The 21,085-nt window shown below is 41.9% G+C and overlaps 2 protein-coding genes across 3 annotated transcripts; one reads left to right on the top strand and one right to left on the bottom strand.

Annotated features, from left to right (window-relative positions):
• The first annotated feature begins 5,168 nt into the window (after positions 1-5,168).
• clec3ba (C-type lectin domain family 3, member Ba) lies at positions 5,169-9,199 on the top strand. Of its 2 annotated transcripts, XM_072680089.1 has the most exons (3): positions 5,169-5,418; positions 5,692-5,790; positions 7,403-9,199. In XM_072680089.1, exons 1-3 carry the CDS (start codon positions 5,322-5,324, stop codon positions 7,801-7,803), a joined length of 597 nt encoding a protein of 198 aa, XP_072536190.1. In that variant the 5' UTR covers positions 5,169-5,321; the 3' UTR covers positions 7,804-9,199. The 2 variants fall into 2 exon arrangements, with proteins under 2 accessions (XP_072536190.1, XP_072536191.1); XM_072680090.1 differs by lacking the exon at positions 5,692-5,790.
• On the bottom strand, positions 8,709-20,873 carry cdcp1a (CUB domain containing protein 1a). The gene is made up of 9 exons (XM_072680088.1): positions 20,699-20,873; positions 16,973-17,170; positions 16,056-16,397; positions 15,282-15,638; positions 14,352-14,549; positions 13,360-13,737; positions 12,048-12,401; positions 10,569-10,656; positions 8,709-10,485 (listed from the first exon to the last, which is right to left on the bottom strand). Exons 1-9 carry the CDS (start codon positions 20,763-20,765, stop codon positions 9,993-9,995), a joined length of 2,475 nt encoding a protein of 824 aa, XP_072536189.1. The 5' UTR covers positions 20,766-20,873; the 3' UTR covers positions 8,709-9,992.
• Positions 20,874-21,085: the final 212 nt, after the last annotated feature.

The raw sequence follows: 21,085 nt of genomic DNA on the forward strand, positions 1-21,085 counted from the left end.
AATGAGTGAGTGAGTGAGTGAGTGAAAGAAATGAGTGAGTGAGTGAGTGAAAGAAATGAGTGAGTGAGTGAGTTTTGAAAGAAGTGAGTGAGTGAGTAAGTGAGTTTTGAAAGAAGTGAGTGAGTGAGTGAGTGAAAGAAATGAGTGAGTGAGTAAAAGAAATGAGTGAGTGAGTAAAAGAAATGAGTGAGTGAGTGAGTGAGTGAAAGAAATGAGTGAGTGAGTGAGTGAAAGAAATGAGTGAGTGAGTGAGTTTTGAAAGAAGTGAGTGAGTGAGTAAGTGAGTTTTGAAAGAAGTGAGTGAGTGAGTGAGTGAAAGAAATGAGTGAGTGAGTAAAAGAAATGAGTGAGTGAGTGAGTGAGTGAAAGAAATGAGTGAGTGAGTGAGTTTTGAAAGGAGTGAGTGAGTGAGTTTTGAAAGAAGTGAGTGAGTGAGTGAGTGAGTTTTGAAATGAGTGAGTGAGTAAGTGAGTGAAAGAAATGAGTGAGTGAGTGAGTTTTGAAAGAAGTGAGTGAGTGAGTGAGTTTTGAAAGAAGTGAGTGAGTGAGTGAGTGAAAGAAATGAGTGAATGAGTAAAAGAAATGAGTGAGTGAGTGAGTGAGTGAAAGAAAGAAATGAGTGAGTGAGTTTTGAAAGAAGTGAGTGAGTGAGTGAGTTTTGAAAGAAGTGAGTGAGTGAGTGAGTGAGTTTTGAAAGAAGTGAGTGAGTGAGTGAAAGAAATGAGTGAGTGAGTGAGTGAGTGAAAGAAATGAGTGAGTGAGTAAAAGAAATGAGTGAGTGAGTGAGTGAGTGAAAGAAATGAGTGAGTGAGTGAGTGAAAGAAATGAGTGAGTGAGTGAGTTTTGAAAGAAGTGAGTGAGTGAGTAAGTGAGTTTTGAAAGAAGTGAGTGAGTGAGTGAGTGAAAGAAATGAGTGAGTGAGTAAAAGAAATGAGTGAGTGAGTGAGTGAGTGAGTGAAAGAAATGAGTGAGTGAGTGAGTTTTGAAAGGAGTGAGTGAGTGAGTTTTGAAAGAAGTGAGTGAGTGAGTGAGTGAGTGAGTTTTGAAAGAAGTGAGTGAGTGAGTGAGTGAGTGAAAGAAATGAGTGAGTGAGTGAGTGAGTTTTGAAAGAAGTGAGTGAGTGAGTGAGTGAAAGAAATGAGTGAGTGAGTGAGTGAGTTTTGAAAGAAGTGAGTGAGTGAGTGAAAGAAATGAGTGAGTGAGTGAGTGAGTAAGTGAGGGAGTGAGTGAGTGAAAGAAGTGAGTGAGGGAGTGAGTGAGTGAAAGAAATAAGTGAGTGAGTGAGTTTTGAAAGAAATGAGTGAGTGAGCGAGCGAGTGAGTGAGTGAGTGAGTGAGTGAGTGAGTGAGTGAGTGAGTTTTGAAAGAAATGAGTGAGTGAGCGAGCGAGTGAGTGAGTGAGTGAGTTTTGAAAGAAATGAGTGAGTGAGTGAGTGAGTGAAAGAAATGAGTGAGTGAGTGAGTAAGTGAGGGAGTGAGTGAGTGAAAGAAATAAGTGAGTGAGTGAGTTTTGAAAGAAATGAGTGAGTGAGCGAGCGAGTGAGTGAGTGAGTTTTGAAAGAAATGAGTGAGTGAGTGAAAGAAAGAAATGAGTGAGTGAGTGAGTAAGTGAGGGAGTGAGTGAAAAAAAAAGTGAGTGAGTGAGTTTTAAAAGAAGTGAGTGAGCGAGCGGGTGAGTGAGTGAGTGAGTGAGTGAGCGAGCGAGTGAGTGAGTGAAAGAAATGAGTGAGTGAGCGAGTGAGTGAGTGAGTGAAAGAAATGAGTAAGTGAGTGAGTGAGTGAGTTTTGAAAGAAGTGAGTGAGTGAGTGAAAGAAATAAGTGAGTGAGTGAAAGAAATGAGTGAGTGAGTGAGTGAGTAAGTGAGGGAGTGAGTGAGTGAAAGAAGTGAGTGAGGGAGTGAGTGAGTGAGTGAAAGAAATAAGTGAGTGAGTGAGTTTTGAAAGAAATGAGTGAGTGAGCGAGCGAGTGAGTGAGTGAGTTTTGAAAGAAATGAGTGAGTGAGTGAGTTTTGAAAGAAATGAGTGAGTGAGTGAGTGAAAGAAATGAGTGAGTGAGTGAGTAAGTGAGGGAGTGAGTGAGTGAAAGAAATAAGTGAGTGAGTGAGTGAGTGAAAGAAATGAGTGAGTGAGCGAGCGAACGAGTGAGTGAGTGAGTTTTGAAAGAAATGAGTGAGTGAGTGAGTGAGTGAGTGAAAGAAATGAGTGAGTGAGTAAGTGAGGGAGTGAGTGAGTGAAAGAAATAAGTGAGTGAGTGAGTTTTGAAACAAATGAGTGAGTGAGTGAAAGAAAGAAATGAGTGAGTGAGTGAGTGAGTGAAAGAAATGAGTGAGTGAGTGAAAGAAAGAAATGAGTGAGTGAGTGAGTGAGTGCGTGAAAGAAATGAGTGAGTGAGTTTTGAAACAATTGAGTGAGTGAGTGAAAGAAAGAAATGAGTGAGTGAGTGAGTGAGTGAGTGAGTGAGTGAGTGAGTGAAAGAACTGAGTGAGTGAGTGAAAGAAAGAAATGAGTGAGTGAGTAAGTGAGTGAAAGAAATGAGTGAGTGAGTGAGTAAGTGAGGGAGTGAGTGAGTGAAAAAAAAGTGAGTGAGTGAGTTTTGAAAGAAATGAGTGAGCGAGCGAGTGAGTGAGTGAAAGAAATGAGTGAGTTAGTGAGTGAGTGAGTGAAAGAAATGAGTGAGTGAGTGAGTGAGTAAGTGAGTGAGTTTTGAAAGAAATGAGTGAGTGAGTGAGTGAGTGAAAGAAATGAGTGAGTGAGCGAGCGAGTGAGTGAGTGGTGGAAAAAATGAGTGAGTGAGGAAATGAGTGAGTGAGCGAGTGAGTGAAAGAAATGAGTGAGTGAGTGAAAGAAATGAGTGAGTGAGCGAGTGAGTGAAAGAAATGAGTGAGTGAGCGAGTGAGTGAAAGAAATGAGTGAGTGAGTGAGTTTTAAAAGAAATGAGTGAGTGAGTGAGTTTTAAAAGAAATGAGTGAGTGAGTGAGTGAGTGAGTGAAAGAAATGAGTGAGTGAGTGAGTGAGTAAGTGAGTGAGTTTTGAAAGAAATGAGTGTGTGAGTGAGTGAAAGAAATGAGTGAGTGAGCGAGCGAGTGAGTGAGTGGTGGAAAAAATGAGTGAGTGAGGAAATGAGTGAGTGAGCGAGTGATGGAAGAAGTGAGTGAGTGATGGAAGAAATGAGTGAGTGAGTGATGGAAGAAGTGAGTGAGTGGTGGAAAAAATGAGTGAGTGAGGAAATGAGTGAATGAGTGAGTGATGGAAGAAGTGAGTGAGTGATGGAAGAAATGAGTGAATGAGTGAGTGATGGAAGAAGTGAGTGAGTGATGGAAGAAATGAGTGAGTGAGTGAGTGATGGAAGAAGTGATTGAGTGAGAGGTGGAATAAATTAGTGGGTGAGGAAATGAGTGAGTGAGTGAGTGAGTGAGTGGTGGAAGAAATGAGTGAGTGAGTGAGTGGTGGACGAATTGAGTGAGTGAGTGAGTGAGTGAGTGGTGGACGAAATGAGTGAGTGAGTGAGTGAGTGGTGGACGAAATGAGTGAGTGAGTGAGTGAGTGGTGGACGAAATGAGTGAGTGAGTGAGTGAGTGAGTGGTGGACGAAATGAGTGAGTGAGTGAGTGATGGAAGAAGTGATTGAGTGAGAGGTGGAATAAATTAGTGGGTGAGGAAATGAGTGAGTGAGTGAGTGAGTGGTGGACGAAATGAGTGAGTGAGTGAGTGAGTGGTGGATGAAATGAGTGAGTGAGTGAGTGAGTGAGTGGTGGACGAAATGAGTGAGTGAGTGAGTGAATGGTGGACGAAATGAGTGAGTGAGTGAGTGAGTGGTGGAAAAAATGAGTGAGTGAGTGAATGGTGGAAAAAATGAGTGAGTGAGTGAGTGAGTGAGTGGTGGAAGAAATGAGTGAGTGAGTGAGTGAGTGGTGGAAGAAATGAGTGAGTGAGGAAATGAGTGAGTGAGTGAGTGAGTGGTGGAAGAAATGAGTGAGTGAGTGAGTGAGTGAGTGAGTGGTGGAAGAAATGAGTGAGTGAGTGAGTGAGTGGTGGAAGAAATGGGTGAGTGAGTGAGTGAGTGGTGGAAGAAATGAGTGAGTGAGGAAATGAGTGAGTGAGTGGTGGAAGAAATGAGTGAGTGAGTGAGTGGTGGAAGAAATGAGTGAGTGGTGGAAGAAATGAGTGAGTGAGTAAGTGAGTGAGTGGTGGAAGAAATGAGTGAGTGAAGAAATGAGTGAGTGAGTGAGTGAGTGGTGGAAGAAATGAGTAAATGAGTGTTGGAAGAAATGAGTGAGTGAGGAAATGAGTGAGTGAAGAAAATAGTGAGTAAATGAGTGAGTGATGACATAAAAAGTGAGTGAGTGACTCAGAGACTGAGTGAGTGAGTGAAGAGTGAATGAGTGAGTGAGTGAGTGAGTGAGGAGTGAGCGAGTGAGTGAGTGAGTGAGGAGTGAGCGAGTGATGTGGATCTGAAAACAGATTATAGACTTTTTAAACTATTACACTCATAATGTAAAACGTTAAACAGATGTATGGCACATTGTTTCCTCACAGTAACCCAGCGAGCAGAAAACGTTACAGCAACGTTCAGCAGTGTTTTTAAAGGGTTACAGGGGAAGGTTAGCCTGTAACGTTACAGAAATGTTCCAGGAAGGGTAAAGGTAATACTGGGTTGAATCACATCGTTTTTACAACGTTTCTCACACAGCATTCGAAGTTAGACAGAAACTTTAAGGAACTTTAAGGAAACACCTGATATAACTTTCCCAAAACTAAAAATGCAATAAATAAAATCTAATACAATAAAAACACTGAAACATAATCACTTTCATATCAAACTGATAAATAATATTTAATGAATGTGTCATAAAGCGTTTTCCAAACGTAAGAACTGGAGCATTTATTTAAACGTAGAATAGAATAAAATGTTTAAATTATTAATTCATTTTTAACAGTTTGGTGATAATAAACCAAAAAAAAAAAAAAAAAACGTAAAAAAATAAAAAAATAAAAAAACTAGTGTTCACAACGTTCACGTAACTTTCTTCTCAGTAAAAACGTTTGGGATCCTGCATACAGACGGTATATTTGTTTAAAAAAATAATAATAATAAAAAAAGTTACATTTAATGTAGGATTTAGTTTATGAGGTTCTGTCCGTCAGAAACGTCCACCAGTCTTGGGCACGTGGTGTGTCCAGTGCACATGTAAAAGAGGGGCTGTTAACTGCACATGGTGGGCAGATCTGCTTCATCTTACAGCGAGCCGTGTAATCGACACACACACACACACACACAGAGTTAGGGGCAGAAACGAGCAGGTTCGGCCGGACTTCAGTGAAAATGGAGCTCAGAGGAGTGATAGTGTTGGTCTGCGTGCTGTGTCTGGCGCACTCCACACTCCAGCAGGACACTTCCAAGAAAAAGAACGGGAAGAAAGGTGCGTCTCTCTCTCTCTCTCTACTCAGCCCTGTTTTTCCAACCCTTGTAGCCTCGCTCTGGCTTGTAGGTCAGCCTTACTAAAGCATGTCCAGAACTGTCCGTGTGGCCTTTTTAGTCCACATCTGTACATGTTACAGTATTCTTATATACCTTCACACATTTAGAGTTTAGCTGTGCCTGTTCTGCCCCCCTGCCCCCTGCTGAGCAGTTTCTTTATTAAAGAGATGAGTAATGGCTGCTTGAATCTTGCCTAATGTGCTGATGTAATCAGAGTCTGCTAACAGTGTTGCCATTGAGGAGCTGAGGAAAAAGATTGAGGAGATTGTGCAGGAGCTGAGTCTCTTGAAGGAAAAGCAAGCTCTACAAACAGGTACTGAACAAAGCGGCTTATTTCACTTATGGATTTTCCTCCCTTTTTTTCAAGGAAGATATGGGTAGATTGGTCAGTCTTAAACTGCTCCCAACCCCCCATATGGTGCTCAAGCACTTCCAGACAAATATGAGATCAAACCAACTTACGAAGGGCTTTTATTATGCTACCCTGCTGAAGAAAAACAGCCTTGACCAGCATGGGGTATGTTTTTGTTCGGGTCTGAGGGTTTAGCTGGTCTACAAACATCAATCTGATCAAACTAAGATCACCAATATGACCAGCATGACTAAGTTGGTTAAACTGCATGACCAGCAAGACCAAGCTGGTTGACCTGCATGATCAGCTTGACTAAGGTGGTCGACCAGCATGATAAGCTTGACTAAGTCGGTTGACCAGCATGACCATCATGATTAAACTAGTCGACCAGCATGATCAGCTTGACTAAGCTGGTCGACCAGCATGATCAGCATGATCAACTTGACTAAGTCGTTTGACCAGCATGATCAGCTTGACTAAACAGATTGACCAGCATGATCAGCTTGACTAAGTCGGTTGACCAGTATGACCAGCATGACTACACTTCTCGACCAGCATGATCAGCATGATCAACTTGACTAAGTCGCTTGACCAGCATGATCAGCTTGACTAAACAGATTGACCAGCATGATCAGCTTGACTAAGTCGGTTGACCAGTATGACCAGCATGACTACACTTCTCGACCAGCATGATCAGCTTGACTAAGTCAGTTAACCAGTATGACTAGCATGACCAGCATGACCAGCATGATCAGCTTGACTAAGTCGATTAACCAGTATGATCAGCTTGACTAAGTCAGTTAACCAGTATGACTAGCATGATCAGCTTGACTAAGTCGGTTGACCAGCATGACCAGCATGATCAGCTTGACTAAGTCGGTTAACCAGTATGACCAGCATGATCAGCTTTACTAAGTTGGTTAACCAGTATGACCAGCATGACTACACTTCTCAACCAGTATGACCAGCATGATCAGCTTCACCAAGTCGCTTAACCAGTATGATCAGCATGAATACACTGGTCGACCAGCATGACCAGCATGAACATCAGCCAGCTTGACCAAAATCAAACGCAACATCTACTATAATGGTTAAGCAGCTTGCTTACCAGCTTTTCAACCACCTTGACCATCAAAGACCACATTTAGACCATCTGAAACGGCCACCAGCAAAAGCTGGTCTTGAGCTAGATTTCTCAGCAGTGAAAGCTTGTGTTAGTTTGTGGTCTGTGAGTCTGGGACTAGATATTAGCTAAGAGTGTTCGAACAGAAAACAGTAAAGCAACAACTTTCCCTTTGAGATTGATACATTTAAACGAGCTCTGTTCTGATCGGCTGCCCTGTGCTGTGCCTTATTCAGAAGCAGTCTTGACTGGGCGGTGCTGGAGTTTGTGTGTTCTTCACCTCAGCAACGTTTATCCTTATCTTCCTCCTAAAAAACACACAAAACCACGTTTTTTTGTGGGATTTCTGGAAAGTGTTAGTCATGGACTGATTATAATCACATGGCTTTTTTCAGGCTGGGCAGGTTTATGACTTTAACATGCGGTTATCTGTTGCTCCTCTAATTCCAGTGTGCCTGAAAGGCTTCAAAGTCCCGGGCAAATGTTTTCTGTCCGACCCGGTAAAGAAGAGCTTCCATGCAGCCAGCGATGACTGCATCGCAAAGGGCGGCACCCTCAGCACTCCTTTGAACGGCGACGAGAACGACCATCTCTATGACTACGTCCGGCAGACCATCGGGCCTCAGGAGCACATCTGGCTGGGCATCAACGACATGCTAAAGGAGGGCGACTGGGTGGACAAGACGGGCACCAGCGTGCGCTTCAAGAACTGGGAGACGGACGTGACCCATCAACCCGACGGCGGCCGTAGCCAAAACTGCGCCATTCTCTCCAACCCGGCCAATGGGAAGTGGTTTGATGAGAGCTGCCGTGCTGAGAAGGCCTCTGTGTGCGAGTTCATGATCGTCTGAGCTGTAGGGCTCGATCAACAGCATCACTGCTGCCTGTATAACATGCAAGGGATGTATTATCAGTATTTACTACTATGTTTTTACTGCATCTGTACTTAAGGCTCATAAGGTTAAGCTCTGGCTTTCAACTGGTATTTGAAGAATAGAGGAGGTGGTACACAGCAGGTCACTGTTAGTGAACATACAGAGTGGAGGACTGGCTCAATCTCTGTGTGAAAAAGGTTGGAGTTACAGCTCAGTAACGATCACACCAGTGGTTCATCCCACATCTGTAATAAACATCAAACTCACACAGCACTTAACAAGAGCTCAGTGACTTCTAGAACATAGTATTCAAAGTATTCAACCACTTTTAAAGCCAGCAGATTTATCTGAATTACAAACGTCACTAACACACATTGCCTGAGCCACCATTTTATCGTAAACCATTGTTTTCCAGCTGATCTTAATATTCTTTATGCTAGATTTGATTGGTTGGATGATGACAATTCTTTAATATTGAGATCTGCACTTTAACTACGCTAACTTTGACTCCTGTATTTTGCATCATCCATCGGTCCTTCACAGATGTTTTACAAGATGCCCAGTATCTGATGAGGAAATGCATTCCCATAGCATGACAGCACCACCACCATACTTCACTTTCATAATGGAATGGCCTGTGTTTGGTTTGTGCCACGTGTAGCAGCTCAGATTTTGGCTGATCATAAAACGCGTACTCCATGTGGGTAACTCTGGTGTATTAGCAACTCCAGACTTGCTCTAATGCTCTGTATTTTTCCCCTCAGATTTCTTTCTTCCTAAGCACCTTCCCTTACAGGCCATATCATTTTGCAGCATCTTTTCTCTCTTGTGCATGACCAGCTCAGATTCCCAGTCTGACCAAAGGAACATGAATTGAGAGGTTTTTTTAACCTGGACAAGAACTTTTTAATGACTCACATGTAAAGGCCAATTTGTAAAATCAACTGTGTTCTCATTAGGATCATTAGGGTCACTTGAAACTTCCATTGTTGAATACATATGCAAACATTTTGAGACATTTTCAGTCACTTTTGTCTGAATATTTAATGACATAACTGTTGTAAAGTGAATATGCCAAACACTCAAAGTGTTATGTGTAATCCAGACAGATCTGAAGGCTTTTTAGGGAGTTAAATACTTCGGCAAGGCACTGCAATCCAGAATTTCTGAACCTCAGCGCTGTTCTAAATAAACATTTCCATATAAAACTCTTATGATATGAGAGAGCAACGCAGCTCAAGTTGCCAATGCAGAATTCATAATGTTTATAGCCAGCTATGCCGGCCTATTTTATGCCCTCTTGCTTTCCAATCATTATGTAACTTGTGTACGCCGCTGGAAAAAGCACAATAAAGTGTTTTTAAGTAGCAAATACAGTCAATTTGGGTTTTTTTTTCCTGAGTCCACACTCATAATGTACTTTTTCAAACAATTAATTAAATAATATAAATATCTTCCAGAAACAAAAGACTGTAAACACGCAGAGTGTTGCGTAACGTCCCTCTCTTGCTCCCTAAGGACTTTACAATCTGTTGTGCACATTCAGCCACACGTGACAACTCTGGCCTTAAGACACTTGAACTTTTCATTTAGATTTCTCTTGCACTTTCTCAAATATGGTTTAATAAACATGCCAGGGTATGTTTTTTATGATGTAGTTCCAAACTGGGAATAATGATTTTTTTTTAAAAATGTAAGCGTTTATTTGTCTGCAGAGGCTTAATATAATTGACACTTTTCTAACTTCAACGTTGTGGATGTCTATTCTAGCCGCTGTGTAATTGTAAGATCTAGTAAGACCTGGTTATGACCCCTACTTTGTCCTGATCTTACAAAGGACCTTTAGGGAAGTTTTAATATGCATCCAAAAGTTTGAAAACCTCACGTCAGAAAGTACATAGAAAGTCTAAATGAAGATGTGATAAATGTGTCACATCATGCTTACTTCCAGAGTTGCATGATTTCATGCTTACAACCAAGAGGGCATATTTCACATCTAGACACAAAGATTCACAACTCAAAATTCAAGGAAACAGGAAAAAAAGAAAAAAAGAACCATTCATTCACAAGTAAAAACAAAAGTAATTCCAGCCACATGTTCAGACACATCCTCCTGTATGCTGGTTTCTAGTGCATCAAGTCTTCTCCCCCAAAAGCTCCAGGATTTAGAGTGGAACTTCAGAATCCTCCTCCTCCTCCGGGTCTGCTAAAGGAGCTCTCTTTAAGTCTGGTGTGGTGTGGACCTGATTCTGAAGACACTTATCTCCACTCATCTCCTTTTCATCTTTCTGCTGGTCATGACATCTTGGGTGTCCTCCCTGCCCCGGGGACCTATTAGGCACTTCTGGAGCATTTTGTGGGGCAGTAAAAGGTCTATACACCCCCACCTCCAGCTGTGTATTTTCTCTGGGTCCTGTTAATGGCTGCCTTTCCATGGGTCCAGTAAAAGCCTGATAAGAATCCACAGCCGGTTCAAACTCATTCATTTCCATTCCATGTTTCAGAAGGTGCCCATACACCATGGTGTCATCGATGCAGTGATAAACATGGTCGTCATCCCCCGTCGTGGTGGGAACTCCATGGAGGCCTGGCAGGAAGGCATGTCCGTTGGGATTGTAGACGGACACTTCTGGAGATTTCTGCTTCTTCTTCTTCTTTCTGTTAAGCGATAGAGACAACTTAACAAAAAGGTACAACACTGGGTTTAAATGATATCCAGCGTTTTTAGAGGTAAGGCTCACCTGTTAATTATGCAGACCACAGCAAACGCAATCACCATCAGCACCAACAACACACTCACAACACTCAGGGCGATGCTCAAAACCTTGTCTGAAAATGAGAAATCATCAAGAGTCAACATCTCCATTTTAATCATTGGTCTTACAGTGAAAAGATATGCAGTACACAAAAACATGATGCATTTGTCATCTCCTCACAGTAAATGTTGTATTGCTATTCTTTTGTACTCCTGTGCAAAACACCTGGATCCAGATTTGCACCAATAAAGAAAATGGTAATAATAAAAATAAATAAAATAATAAGTTTCGCACCACATAGCACTTTGACTGTACTACATTACACTAAAGCCATATTAAGACCACAGCACATCACATTTTACTTAAAATTTTGCTGCTGCTGGGAAAAAAAGAAAAATCCTAGCGGAAACACTACACAGAGCAGTCCCCACTACAGTCATGTAAAATGATTAGGACATCCCATGGAAACCTTGGGAAACCTGGTCTTTTTATAACATATTTACATATATTGACATCTGATTTTGTTGTGGAAAAGTTAGGAGACACCATGTCCTAACAGCTCAAATTTATCATCTTGGGTTGAAATAATCTCAGTTAGAAGTTTTCTATTACTGGCTCAACTGAGACAAAGTTCTCCCCAGTCTTCCAAGCAGAAATATTTCAACTGTCTGATGTTTGAGGGGTATTTGCTTGCAAATATCAAGCTTATCAATTGGATTAAGTTCTGGGCGTCGACTAGGTCATTCCAGAACTCCCCATTTATTTCTTCTGAGCAATTCCTTTCTAAATTTACTGTAATGTTTTGGGTCATTATCATGTTGCACGGCCCACCTCTGCTTTAGCTTCAGTTTTTGGACAAATGGTCTCACATTTTCCACAAGCACTAACCCTCGGAAACCATTAAAGAATTCATAGTGGATTCTATAATGGAAAGGTTACCAGGCCTGGTTTGCATCTTCTAATACTGTGCCCAAACTTATTCAACTTCGGATTTATCCGTTCAAAGAACATTGTTCCAGAAGTTCTGCTATTTGTCTAGGTGTCTAGCTCTGGCAAACTTTAGTCTTGATGATCACTCCCATTTCAGAATACAGTTAAAATGATGGTCAAATGTCAATATGTTTAAATATGCCTATAAGGCAAAGGTTTTCAAGGCATTTGCTATTTTTTTCACATACTGGATACGATGTTTGAAAACTTTAGTGGGCTGAGCATCTTCACAGCTTATGGTAAACACTACAGAGCTATTCTTTTATAGTCAATATGTTGTGAAGAGTATCAAATATCCCCCCCCCAAAAAACAACAAACCCAAAACAAATAAACAAACAAGTGCAACCAAAATTCTAGATATATGCTGATGTGCTGTATCTAGAACAACATACAGAATTGTGCTCTGAATATCTATGCTTAAGAGAGTGAACCCATACATTATTAACACACAGAATTCCTGAAAGCCTTCTTACTTTTGCGCTTGAGCAAGGTGATTTGACTGACCACACTGAAGGATCCTTTTACCGGCTTGCAGTTAGACATGTTGAGGAAGAAGCTTTCTTCCATCACCACGGTCTTGGGCTTCTCATCCATCCTCCAGCTGTAAGTCTCACCACGTGAGCTCTGCTTCTGCACTTCAATGCACGTGTGTCGATTCACACAACTGACCTGGCTGACATTGGTAAACTCCACAAGAGCCTCAAAATGAGAAGGGAATGAGACAATCCAGGAGACCGTGGATTGTGGACTCATTCCCGCCGGCCATCCAGGAGTGGCCACCAGCATTGAAACGTCCTTCTTTGGCATGACGTTAAAAATGTAGCGCTCTAAAGTGGAAAAGAGAAAGTGGCATCTGTTAGCTATTTAGATCAGAATGCTGACCATCGCTATTAATATACAATGATGCCTTTTTATGTAAGTGTACCCTGTAAAATTACTTACACCAAACACAATGTAGCTAACCTAATAACACTCAAGTGTACTGTTTAATTTATTAAGCACCTGGAGTAAACATCCACAGTGCAGGCTAGAAAAAGTAAGTGAACCTCTGTGTTAATAACTTCTCCAAGAGCAAACTATCAAATGATATTTACAATTAAGGAGAAGTGATTAAAAGTGTGGGTTTCACAGGTGCTCTGCCCATTAAATAACAGCACATAAAGTCTGATTACTGACAATAGTCTCCTGAAGGAAGATGGGTATCTGTATGAAACATGCATCAATGCAAACAACTTTCATAAGACCATGGAACACATGTTATTAAGACACATTAAGGTGGAAACTGCCATCAAAGCCTGGAAGTAGTGATTTAATATTAAATCTGTGGCGGAAACAATAAATTTGAAACTGAATTAAAAGATTTTTACCGAAGGAAGTAAACTCAGAAGCTGTAGAGAGGTTGGGTAATGCAACAAGACAATGACCAAAGCACACAACTAAATCAACTAAAGAATGGTTTAAAAGAAAAAGGTTTGTTATTTGGAATGGCCTTGTCAGAGTCTGACCTTAACCTTATCAGGATGATGGGGCAGGACATGAAGAGAGTAGTGTGCACAAGACAAAGAAACCATTGCAGAGAAGAATGGTTTAAAATTTATCCTCAATGTTTACTGGAAGTGACTGCTGCTAAGGGGGATCTACAGGTTATTAAATTCTTCACTTACTTTTTCTAGCCTGCACTATAAGAGAACAGCGAACAGTGTAACATAGCCTGTGTTTGGCAAAAATTGTGACTTACATAACAATCAGAAGGTAGTTTTACCCAATAAGCTGGTAACTGTTTACCTTTTATTGATTCAAGAAAAGAACCCTCTAAAAGGGGGCTGGTTATCTGCTTCAGATCCCTGCCGTCTGACGGAGAGGCAGTCACAGTAATGTTGGATTGGATCTGCACGTTGCGAATGTGCCCCTGAGGACAGAACTGCCCAACGGTCATGCCCTGCTGCTCATGCTCAGTCATGGTCAGAAGGACGCTGCTATTGCACTTCTGGCCAGGCAGAGACTGCTGTAGGCTGCCCATGGGGGACACCAGCTCCACTGCACCATCCTGTGGAGTGTACAGGTGCCAAGAGACCTCCTGCAGGATTCCCGGGAGACATTTATCGAGCGGAGGGACCTTTAGAGAGAATTTAGAGGATGCACAGCCCTTCTGCTGTGAACATGCTGTGGATTAAAGAGATCAGAACTCATACATTAGTTACATGGGTTACATTTCTGGCCTAATAACAACTTTATTTCACTATGATTTTCTTGGACAAATCACCACATCATGGATTCTTAATTTCACTCTTTACATTGCAGGTATTTAGCAGACGCTCTTATCCAGAGCGATCTACAAAAGTGCTTGGCTGTTTACTCAAATCAGAATGTTTCAATACATAAATGTGACAGTTTTTGTATTATTTAGGAAATATTGGAATATAGGCAATAAGACAATGCATCTTTTTAATATATGCATTTAAGATATTTTTACAAGCGCATCCTTAATATGTTACGAGCATTTTAACCAACTGGTGGTATAAAATGCAGCAAAAGGGGTACAAGTATGGTGCTATAGCTGCATTCCTTTTGTACTCTAAAGATAAGGAGATTATTTTATCATTTATAAAATAATCATTATTCATTATCATTTTATTATTATTTTTTTAATATTAAACCATTCCAACATGCCAAAGTGAATGAATCAACATCTTCAGATGAGGCACGTATGCTCCTCACTGTTTGACATGAATAAACATGGTTAGCACATATTTAAGAACACCACACTGGGCTCCTACCTATAGTTTGGTTTATGGTTAACAGCAAATCCTCCTCTGAGCAGTCTATGAATGACAGAAGCGAGGCCTTCACTGAAGAGATTGTGACCATCTCCTGGTTGAGTGAACTGAATTTTAAGATGCAGGCCGACGTGGGCTTCTTTTTCTTTATGTGCAACTCTAGTCCCTCCTCCATTGTCAGGTCTACGTTACAGCGCACTGCAAAAAGAGCCAGGAAAGGCAAAAGGTTTCACATTTCATAAGTAAACATATGCAAAAATTTAAGGAGACTCAGCTGCTTTCTTTCAGTGACTAGTCAGACACAGTTAAATTTCCTTTGAAGGGTGTGGTTTTAGGCAACTTTCCAGGAAAGCTGGAGTCATAAGACACGGGTTTTCCTAACTTACTCAAATGATGAGGCAACAGGAACTTGTAATGACGTGTACACACAACCCCTACCCTCCCCCAAAGCAGCTTTTTCTTGCTTTTGGTGAAGAACTGTCTCTACTGTCCGAACAAGACATTTTACTGGATTCTGGAGCACTGCTGTAGGGATTCGATTGCATTCAGTGCCAAAAGCGTTTTTGAAGTTGGATGTTGGATGATCACCTCCCCAACTTATCCCAAAAGTTCTGAATGGAGCACAATCATTCTAGAGAACACAGCTCAATGCTGGGGGGGCTTTTTACCCCTCTAGCCCACACCTGGCATTAGGCAGCATGATGCCAATAGGTTTGTGTTTATCTGCTCCAGAGTCTCCTATTCTATTGCCAAATCATCTCTACAAGGACTAGACAAGCTAAAGTAGCTTAATGCATTAATTTAAAAGGGTGCCCACAAACATATGGACATATAAACAAAGCCACATAAAGGCCTGAGTTACGTACACTATAAGATATCTAATTCATATTACATTAATTATTGCTTTTAAATGAGCAATAGGACACAAACCTTCACTGCCTCTCTTGATGGCAGAGATTTTGAAATGTAGTGAGAGGACAGCAGTGAGGCTCCTCCGCAGGCAGCTCCGCAGGGAAAGGTTGAAGGATCCCTGGTGCTCAGACAGCTGGGCTTCATTCAGGGGCTTCACCACCGTCTTGCCGTTCCGCTGGTACTCCAGTCGTGTGTCGTCCTTCTGGCACCTGGACTCGGTGTAATTCAGGATGCGCATTGTTGAGTAGTATTTGGGAGGAACGTGGAAGAACCATCTAACTAATTCACGATCAGGAAAGCTGCCTGGGTAGTTTGGTGAGAAGAATTCCTGAGATGATTCCTCCTCTGGCAGGCTGACATTGATTATGGCAAGTACTGCAGGACAGAGAATAAAGAGATTAGCAAATAACGAGAGGTGTGATCTATGAAGCTCTATTAGGGCTGGATTAGCTTCACCTGGGGGAGTCCTGAACCTAGTCATACTATAAATACTATGAGCCCTGTCTAAACTGACCTCACAGTAAAGCTGGTAACAGATACAGCTGTGCATGTGGGCTATGATGCGTCCATTCAAGCGAGCTGTGGAAATTTGGGGAAACTTTATCTTGCATAAATCATTAAGTCAAGTCCTCTATAAATTAGGACTACAGAACCTCCTCTGGGGAAACGAATCCAGCTCAAATAGTGCTTAAGAATCGTATGGTTTCTACAGGCAGGCCTTTCTTTTGTTTAGTTTTTGCTATTTTACTGAAACAGCAAGCTGCAGATAAGCATGAATCTGGGCATAATTACATGTTATTTCATCTCCCACCGAAACGCCAAAGGTTGATGGATTCAGCTGTTCTTGTCCCGGCACCTGCAAAGATACACTGCCTTCTAAAGGCATCTGCATCCCCTTGATGGTCCCAGTGCGACAAAACCTCCCAACTGTGCTTGCGCCGGTGGAGACCGTGTACACATGCTTGTCCTGACAGCTCTCTGTGGGCCAAATCTGCCTTAAACCAGTCTTGGTGAAGTCCAAGATGATAGAATTCTGGTCCGGGACTCTGACGTTCCAGGTGAAGGTGCGGCTGAAATTTTGAAGAGAAGGGTGCTGCTCTGGTGTGATGTTCGTGTCGCATGTATTGTTACACACTGGGAAGAAAAGCAAAGTAATTTACACACAAGTGTAAAATCCAGAAAGACACATAAAGAACAAATATATAGGGCATAATAAAGAACAGGGGAGGCTTTTGACTAAATTGTGGAGCATTGTTGTAAAAAAAAATGTAATTGCATTCTGTGACAAGAGCGTTAGTGAGGTCAGGATGTTAGATGATCACCACCCCATAAAAGTATTGGATGGAGCCTCAACCATCACTCCAGAGAGGACAGTTCCACTGCTCCACAGCTCAGTGCTGGGGGCAGGGGTTTATACACCTCAAGCCTATGCTTGGCATTAGGCATGGTGCTAATAGGTTCAAGTCCATCTGCTCCAGAGAGTCCTATTCTATTGGAAGTACTTCTCTACAGGGACTAGACAAGCAGTGTGTGTGCATTTGCACATTAGCATTGGGTGTAACATTGGGTGCACACACCTTAGTTTACATCTGGCATTAAAATGTGTCTCTTAAAGTTGCTGAATGCATTTATCAGAAGGGGTGTCCACAAACATTTGGCTACATAGTGTACAAAGCTGATCATCTTTAAACATTATGGACGTGCCTTACCAACATGCCTAACAATCTCCACTGTGAAGATGTTCTCAGGTTGTTGACAGGTGAATTCCACCTCTGTGCTGTTTTGGAGAGTCACAGAAGACTGGCATGAGTTTCCAACGCAGACTTCACACTTGGACTCTGCACTCTCAGTCCTGTTGATGTGGATGGTAGTGTCGTTGTGAAGGTCTACGGTGAGCGCCAGCCCCCCTGAGTAAAAGCCAAAAACATTCAGCGGATTAATTTTAATCAAATATGCGTTTTCATGTCCTTTAGTCACTCTTCAACCCCTTCTCTCCCCCCACCAAAAGGGGTTCAGCCATTAAGACATACAGAAAGCCATCGGTCAGGACTGTACATGCTTTCTGTTCTCACTCCTCATAATGTTTACTCAGTAGATCAGAACTTTTAGGCAAGCTCTGCCACGAAACCATGAACCTTTAGGTGTCATGTGATGTCCTCAGTTTGAGAAATGTGGCTTTGTGGTGGAATGTGGGGGGGGGGGGGGGGGGGAGTATAAACAGGACGAATTAAAGCAGTCTATTCTCAAGCCTTCGTCTGCCTGTCTGTCCAGCCTGCAGCAGAGACTGTATGACAGGCCCCAAGCGTAACTTCGGAAATTACAAATCCAACTGCAAGAAACATGCCATTAATTTTCCTTTGAGCCCTGGGGACAAACAAAATGCTTTCAGTTAGTCTCAAAACCAGTCACTCAACTTTGCGCTCTCTCATACACAAGTCTTTCTCGTCAACACTTCTGTCAGTAGCTCAGAAGTCAGTGAACAGCAGCTGGACTGATACTCGGAGGAGCTGTAGCTGAGCTAGCTAGGCAAAGGCTACCTTAGCGAGTGGACTACAGATCTAAAACAATGATGAAATAAATCTACAAATTCAGCTTCCGTTCATCTAAAATCAGTCACACATCCAGAGTCTGAACATTTAAAAATGTTCAGACGTAAAAAAAAAAAAAGTAAATACCATCCAACCCTATGCTATATTACGCTTCAACTCAAAACTCTGCTGCATGTTGGCATTACTTGGCTAAATAAACAACCCTCTAAAGGATTTTCACAATCAAGCTCCACCCCTCGCCCGCTTAGGCCTACTGCTTTCTGTTCATTTGACAAGCCTCTGAGTCTGGCAAACCCACCATGGAGTTTTAAAAGGCAGAAGTGCACAACTTCCTCCATAATCATACCAACACAGTTTCAGGGCAAAAAAGGGACTGGACTGATTCCACTGTAAGCGATTATACTATATAATCACATGAATAGAGCTCACTTTTAAAATGCAGTGAGGACAGCTGCCTCAGCAGATGACACCTAGGCCATCAAATTAAGGATGCAAACTGTGGGATGATGTGGATATCCATATCTTTTCACATACATATCTGCCAATATTGACAGTGAAACATGAATATTAAAATAAATTAGAGAAATATTTGAGAATTCTCAATCTGACAATTATCAATAACTGCATAAAAACATCAAATCTATCCATCTTTGATATGCACTATATGTACAAAAGTATCGGGACCTTAGGAATGGTGCTAAAAGGTTTATGTTTATCTGCTCCAGAGTGTCCTATTCTATTGACGGTACTTCTCTTCTACAGGGAATAGACATGCTGTATGTGTGCATTTGTGTCAGCAATAATATGTACTATATAATATAATAATAATAATAATAATAATAATAATAATAATAATATGTACCTTTTGTGGGTTTTTTTTTTTTTTTTTTTTTTTTTTTTTAAAGTTGATATGATTGATATGATTATATAACCATTATGCATCCCTACAATAAATACATAAGATATTTTATATATTTCCAAAACAGGAACCTTCCAGCACTGTTAGAATTAGCTAAAACTACATCAAATTGCTACGTCCTTCCATCCGTTTCTTGCAAATTATGTCCATAAGAAGGCAAACAAATACAACAAGAGACATGCCTACTCATATGGGTCCATTAAATATGGCATAAAAGTATCTTTACAAGATCCACATATCTGCACATCACAAAATAATCTAATAAAATATCTAGGCTTATTTACAGAAAGGACTCCCAGCGCTCTGAGTGAGATGTATTGTAATAAACATGAAACAACCATGATCTTTTTGACATGATCTTGACATGAAACAGGAATCAACGACCAAACCCATGATGACCCTGTGACAAGCTACACCAATTAGCCCACCATTCCAGCACTAGCAACCCGAGGGCACATCTCAAAAACACGCACCCAAAAGAGCATGACCTCCACTGGGACAGCCGCGTCTCCACTTGCCAGAAGCTCGCTGTCTGCTGCACGACAAGAGGCTTGCACAAAGACACCTAACAGGATATGAGGCCTATCAGTACAGCCAACGGGACGGGCCTCGCAGAGTTCTGTCAGGAATTGTAATCAAGGTCCTAAATCTTCAACAGCACCTCAGATAAAATAAGGGAATTCCTCACAGGCTCTTTTTACGGGTACCTAGACCTCCTTAGCAACAACATCCACAGCTTTTTCAGGTTGCTCGGAGTGCAAATCAGTCTGTCTGCAGCCGAGGTGGGTTGGGAACTCTCTGTCGGCCTTACCACACGCTTGTTGTTGTTGAGTAAGTCGCTCGTGTCGGCTTGGCCTACATTTCTTTTTTAATATTAAATATATTAAAATAATTATTAAGATAATCACATTGGCATTAATGGAGAACCTTTCAGCACATCGCCCACTTTTCCATGTAGACGGCACCAACACACCATTCCCCATCATCTCCTAAGCCTTTTCTGTCCTTTCAACTTCCAGCTTCTTAACAATACGGGGCTTGGGGAGATAACTGTAAATAGTATATGGGTGCCATCTACAAAACAAAATGAAATTATCCTGAGAAAATTATAATGATTTTTTTTAACCCATTGTGCCCTTTCAGGAGCTATATAATGTATGTAAAAAAAAAATACCTCCACTAAGTCCAACCATCAAAATATCTGTCTGGGTTCTGGAGAGCTCCAACAAAGGACATCTCAAACACTATGCGGTTCAGGGGTTGATCAGGGGAACATCTGCAACTCTCGCCTCGGGACGGCAATGAAATCCAAACAGGAGGAAGGAGTTTCTAGTGTCTGACACAGTTCTACGCCCAGAGAGACTGGCTCTTTTTTCAGTGTGGAGCAAAGAAAAGGTTTGATTTCACAATTCCATTCTCAACGATTCCAGAAGTGTGTGATATCTAGCCAAGGGTCTTTGACTAATATGTGCATCTGGAGAGTAAATAAGACGTGCAACAGCTGCCAAGGACCATCTCCCCTCCGGTGTGAGGCAAAATCTTTCTGGAAAACAACAGAGATGTGTATCTGGAGGGGATTAAAATGATCAGACCAGCACTGTCTACTTGGACAGAAATAAAAATCACAGAGGAGCCCCCTGTGAAAGAGGGACTTACCCCAGAACCCCATTTACATTTAATCCCATCCAGATTCAGGGACCCCTTCAGTCCACTTACCCCCCCCCCCACCCCGATCTCCTTTATTAACAGGTAGCTACGCTTTAAAGCACCTCCAGTGTCTTTAATACTCAACATGACATAAAACTACAGCAAGACGCTTTAACTCAGACTATAAATGGATCATATTTGTCGGACATCTTTCCCAAACAACGCCACGCACGTCGTCTATGCCCCAGATCCATCCGTACAGGAGGTTAAGCTAAAGGAGGGCGTGAAGGCCAGCAGCGCGCTGGTCCGTGTGGACTTACCTGAGACTGAGCTCCACCGCAGAGCTCCAGACAGGAGAAGCACGAGGCTGAAAGCCCAGCTCCACATGGCTCTGTGTGATCCCTGTAGGTCGGTATGAGTGAAGGAAAAGTTAAGGTCGAGCCATTGAGAGCCCGCTGTAGTCCTTCTTCCTCTTCACTCCTGAGATGAACTCACTTCCTGGACTGGAGCAGTTAGTTAGCCAGCATAGCACGCTGTGTCTCAGGTGGGCTCAGGGCTCCTCCCTCACCCTCTCTGTCTGTGTGCTAATGGGCAACGGAGACGTTATTAAAAGGTTTTTTTTTTTAAAAATTACTATGGCATTCAGCTGAATTTTCCCCCCCCAAGGCAACTCCTCCAGTCTTTGGGGTTGTTCATAACTCAGCTAT

The sequence above is a fragment of the Salminus brasiliensis genome, chromosome 5, assembly GCF_030463535.1.
Source record: "Salminus brasiliensis chromosome 5, fSalBra1.hap2, whole genome shotgun sequence".
Taxonomy (NCBI): Eukaryota; Metazoa; Chordata; class Actinopteri; order Characiformes; family Bryconidae; genus Salminus; species Salminus brasiliensis.

What these genes read in the sequence shown, in the direction of transcription:
- clec3ba (XM_072680089.1), top strand. Translation starts at nt 5,322, where the DNA reads ATGGAGCTCAGAGGAGTGATAGTGTTGGTCTGCGTGCTGTGTCTGGCG. An exon ending in GAAAAAGAACGGGAAGAAAG is followed by an intron (nt 5,419 to 5,691) that starts GTGCGTCTCTCT and finishes TGATGTAATCAG; the next exon opens with AGTCTGCTAACAGTGTTGCC. An exon ending in AAAGCAAGCTCTACAAACAG is followed by an intron (nt 5,791 to 7,402) that starts GTACTGAACAAA and finishes CTCTAATTCCAG; the next exon opens with TGTGCCTGAAAGGCTTCAAA.
- cdcp1a (XM_072680088.1), bottom strand. Translation starts at nt 20,765, where the DNA reads ATGTGGAGCTGGGCTTTCAGCCTCGTGCTTCTCCTGTCTGGAGCTCTG. An exon ending in GGAGATTGTTAGGCATGTTG is followed by an intron (nt 16,398 to 16,972) that starts GTAAGGCACGTC and finishes TTTTCTTCCCAG; the next exon opens with TGTGTAACAATACATGCGAC. An exon ending in CACCTTGCTCAAGCGCAAAA is followed by an intron (nt 10,657 to 12,047) that starts GTAAGAAGGCTT and finishes TCTCATTTTCAG; the next exon opens with ACAAGGTTTTGAGCATCGCC.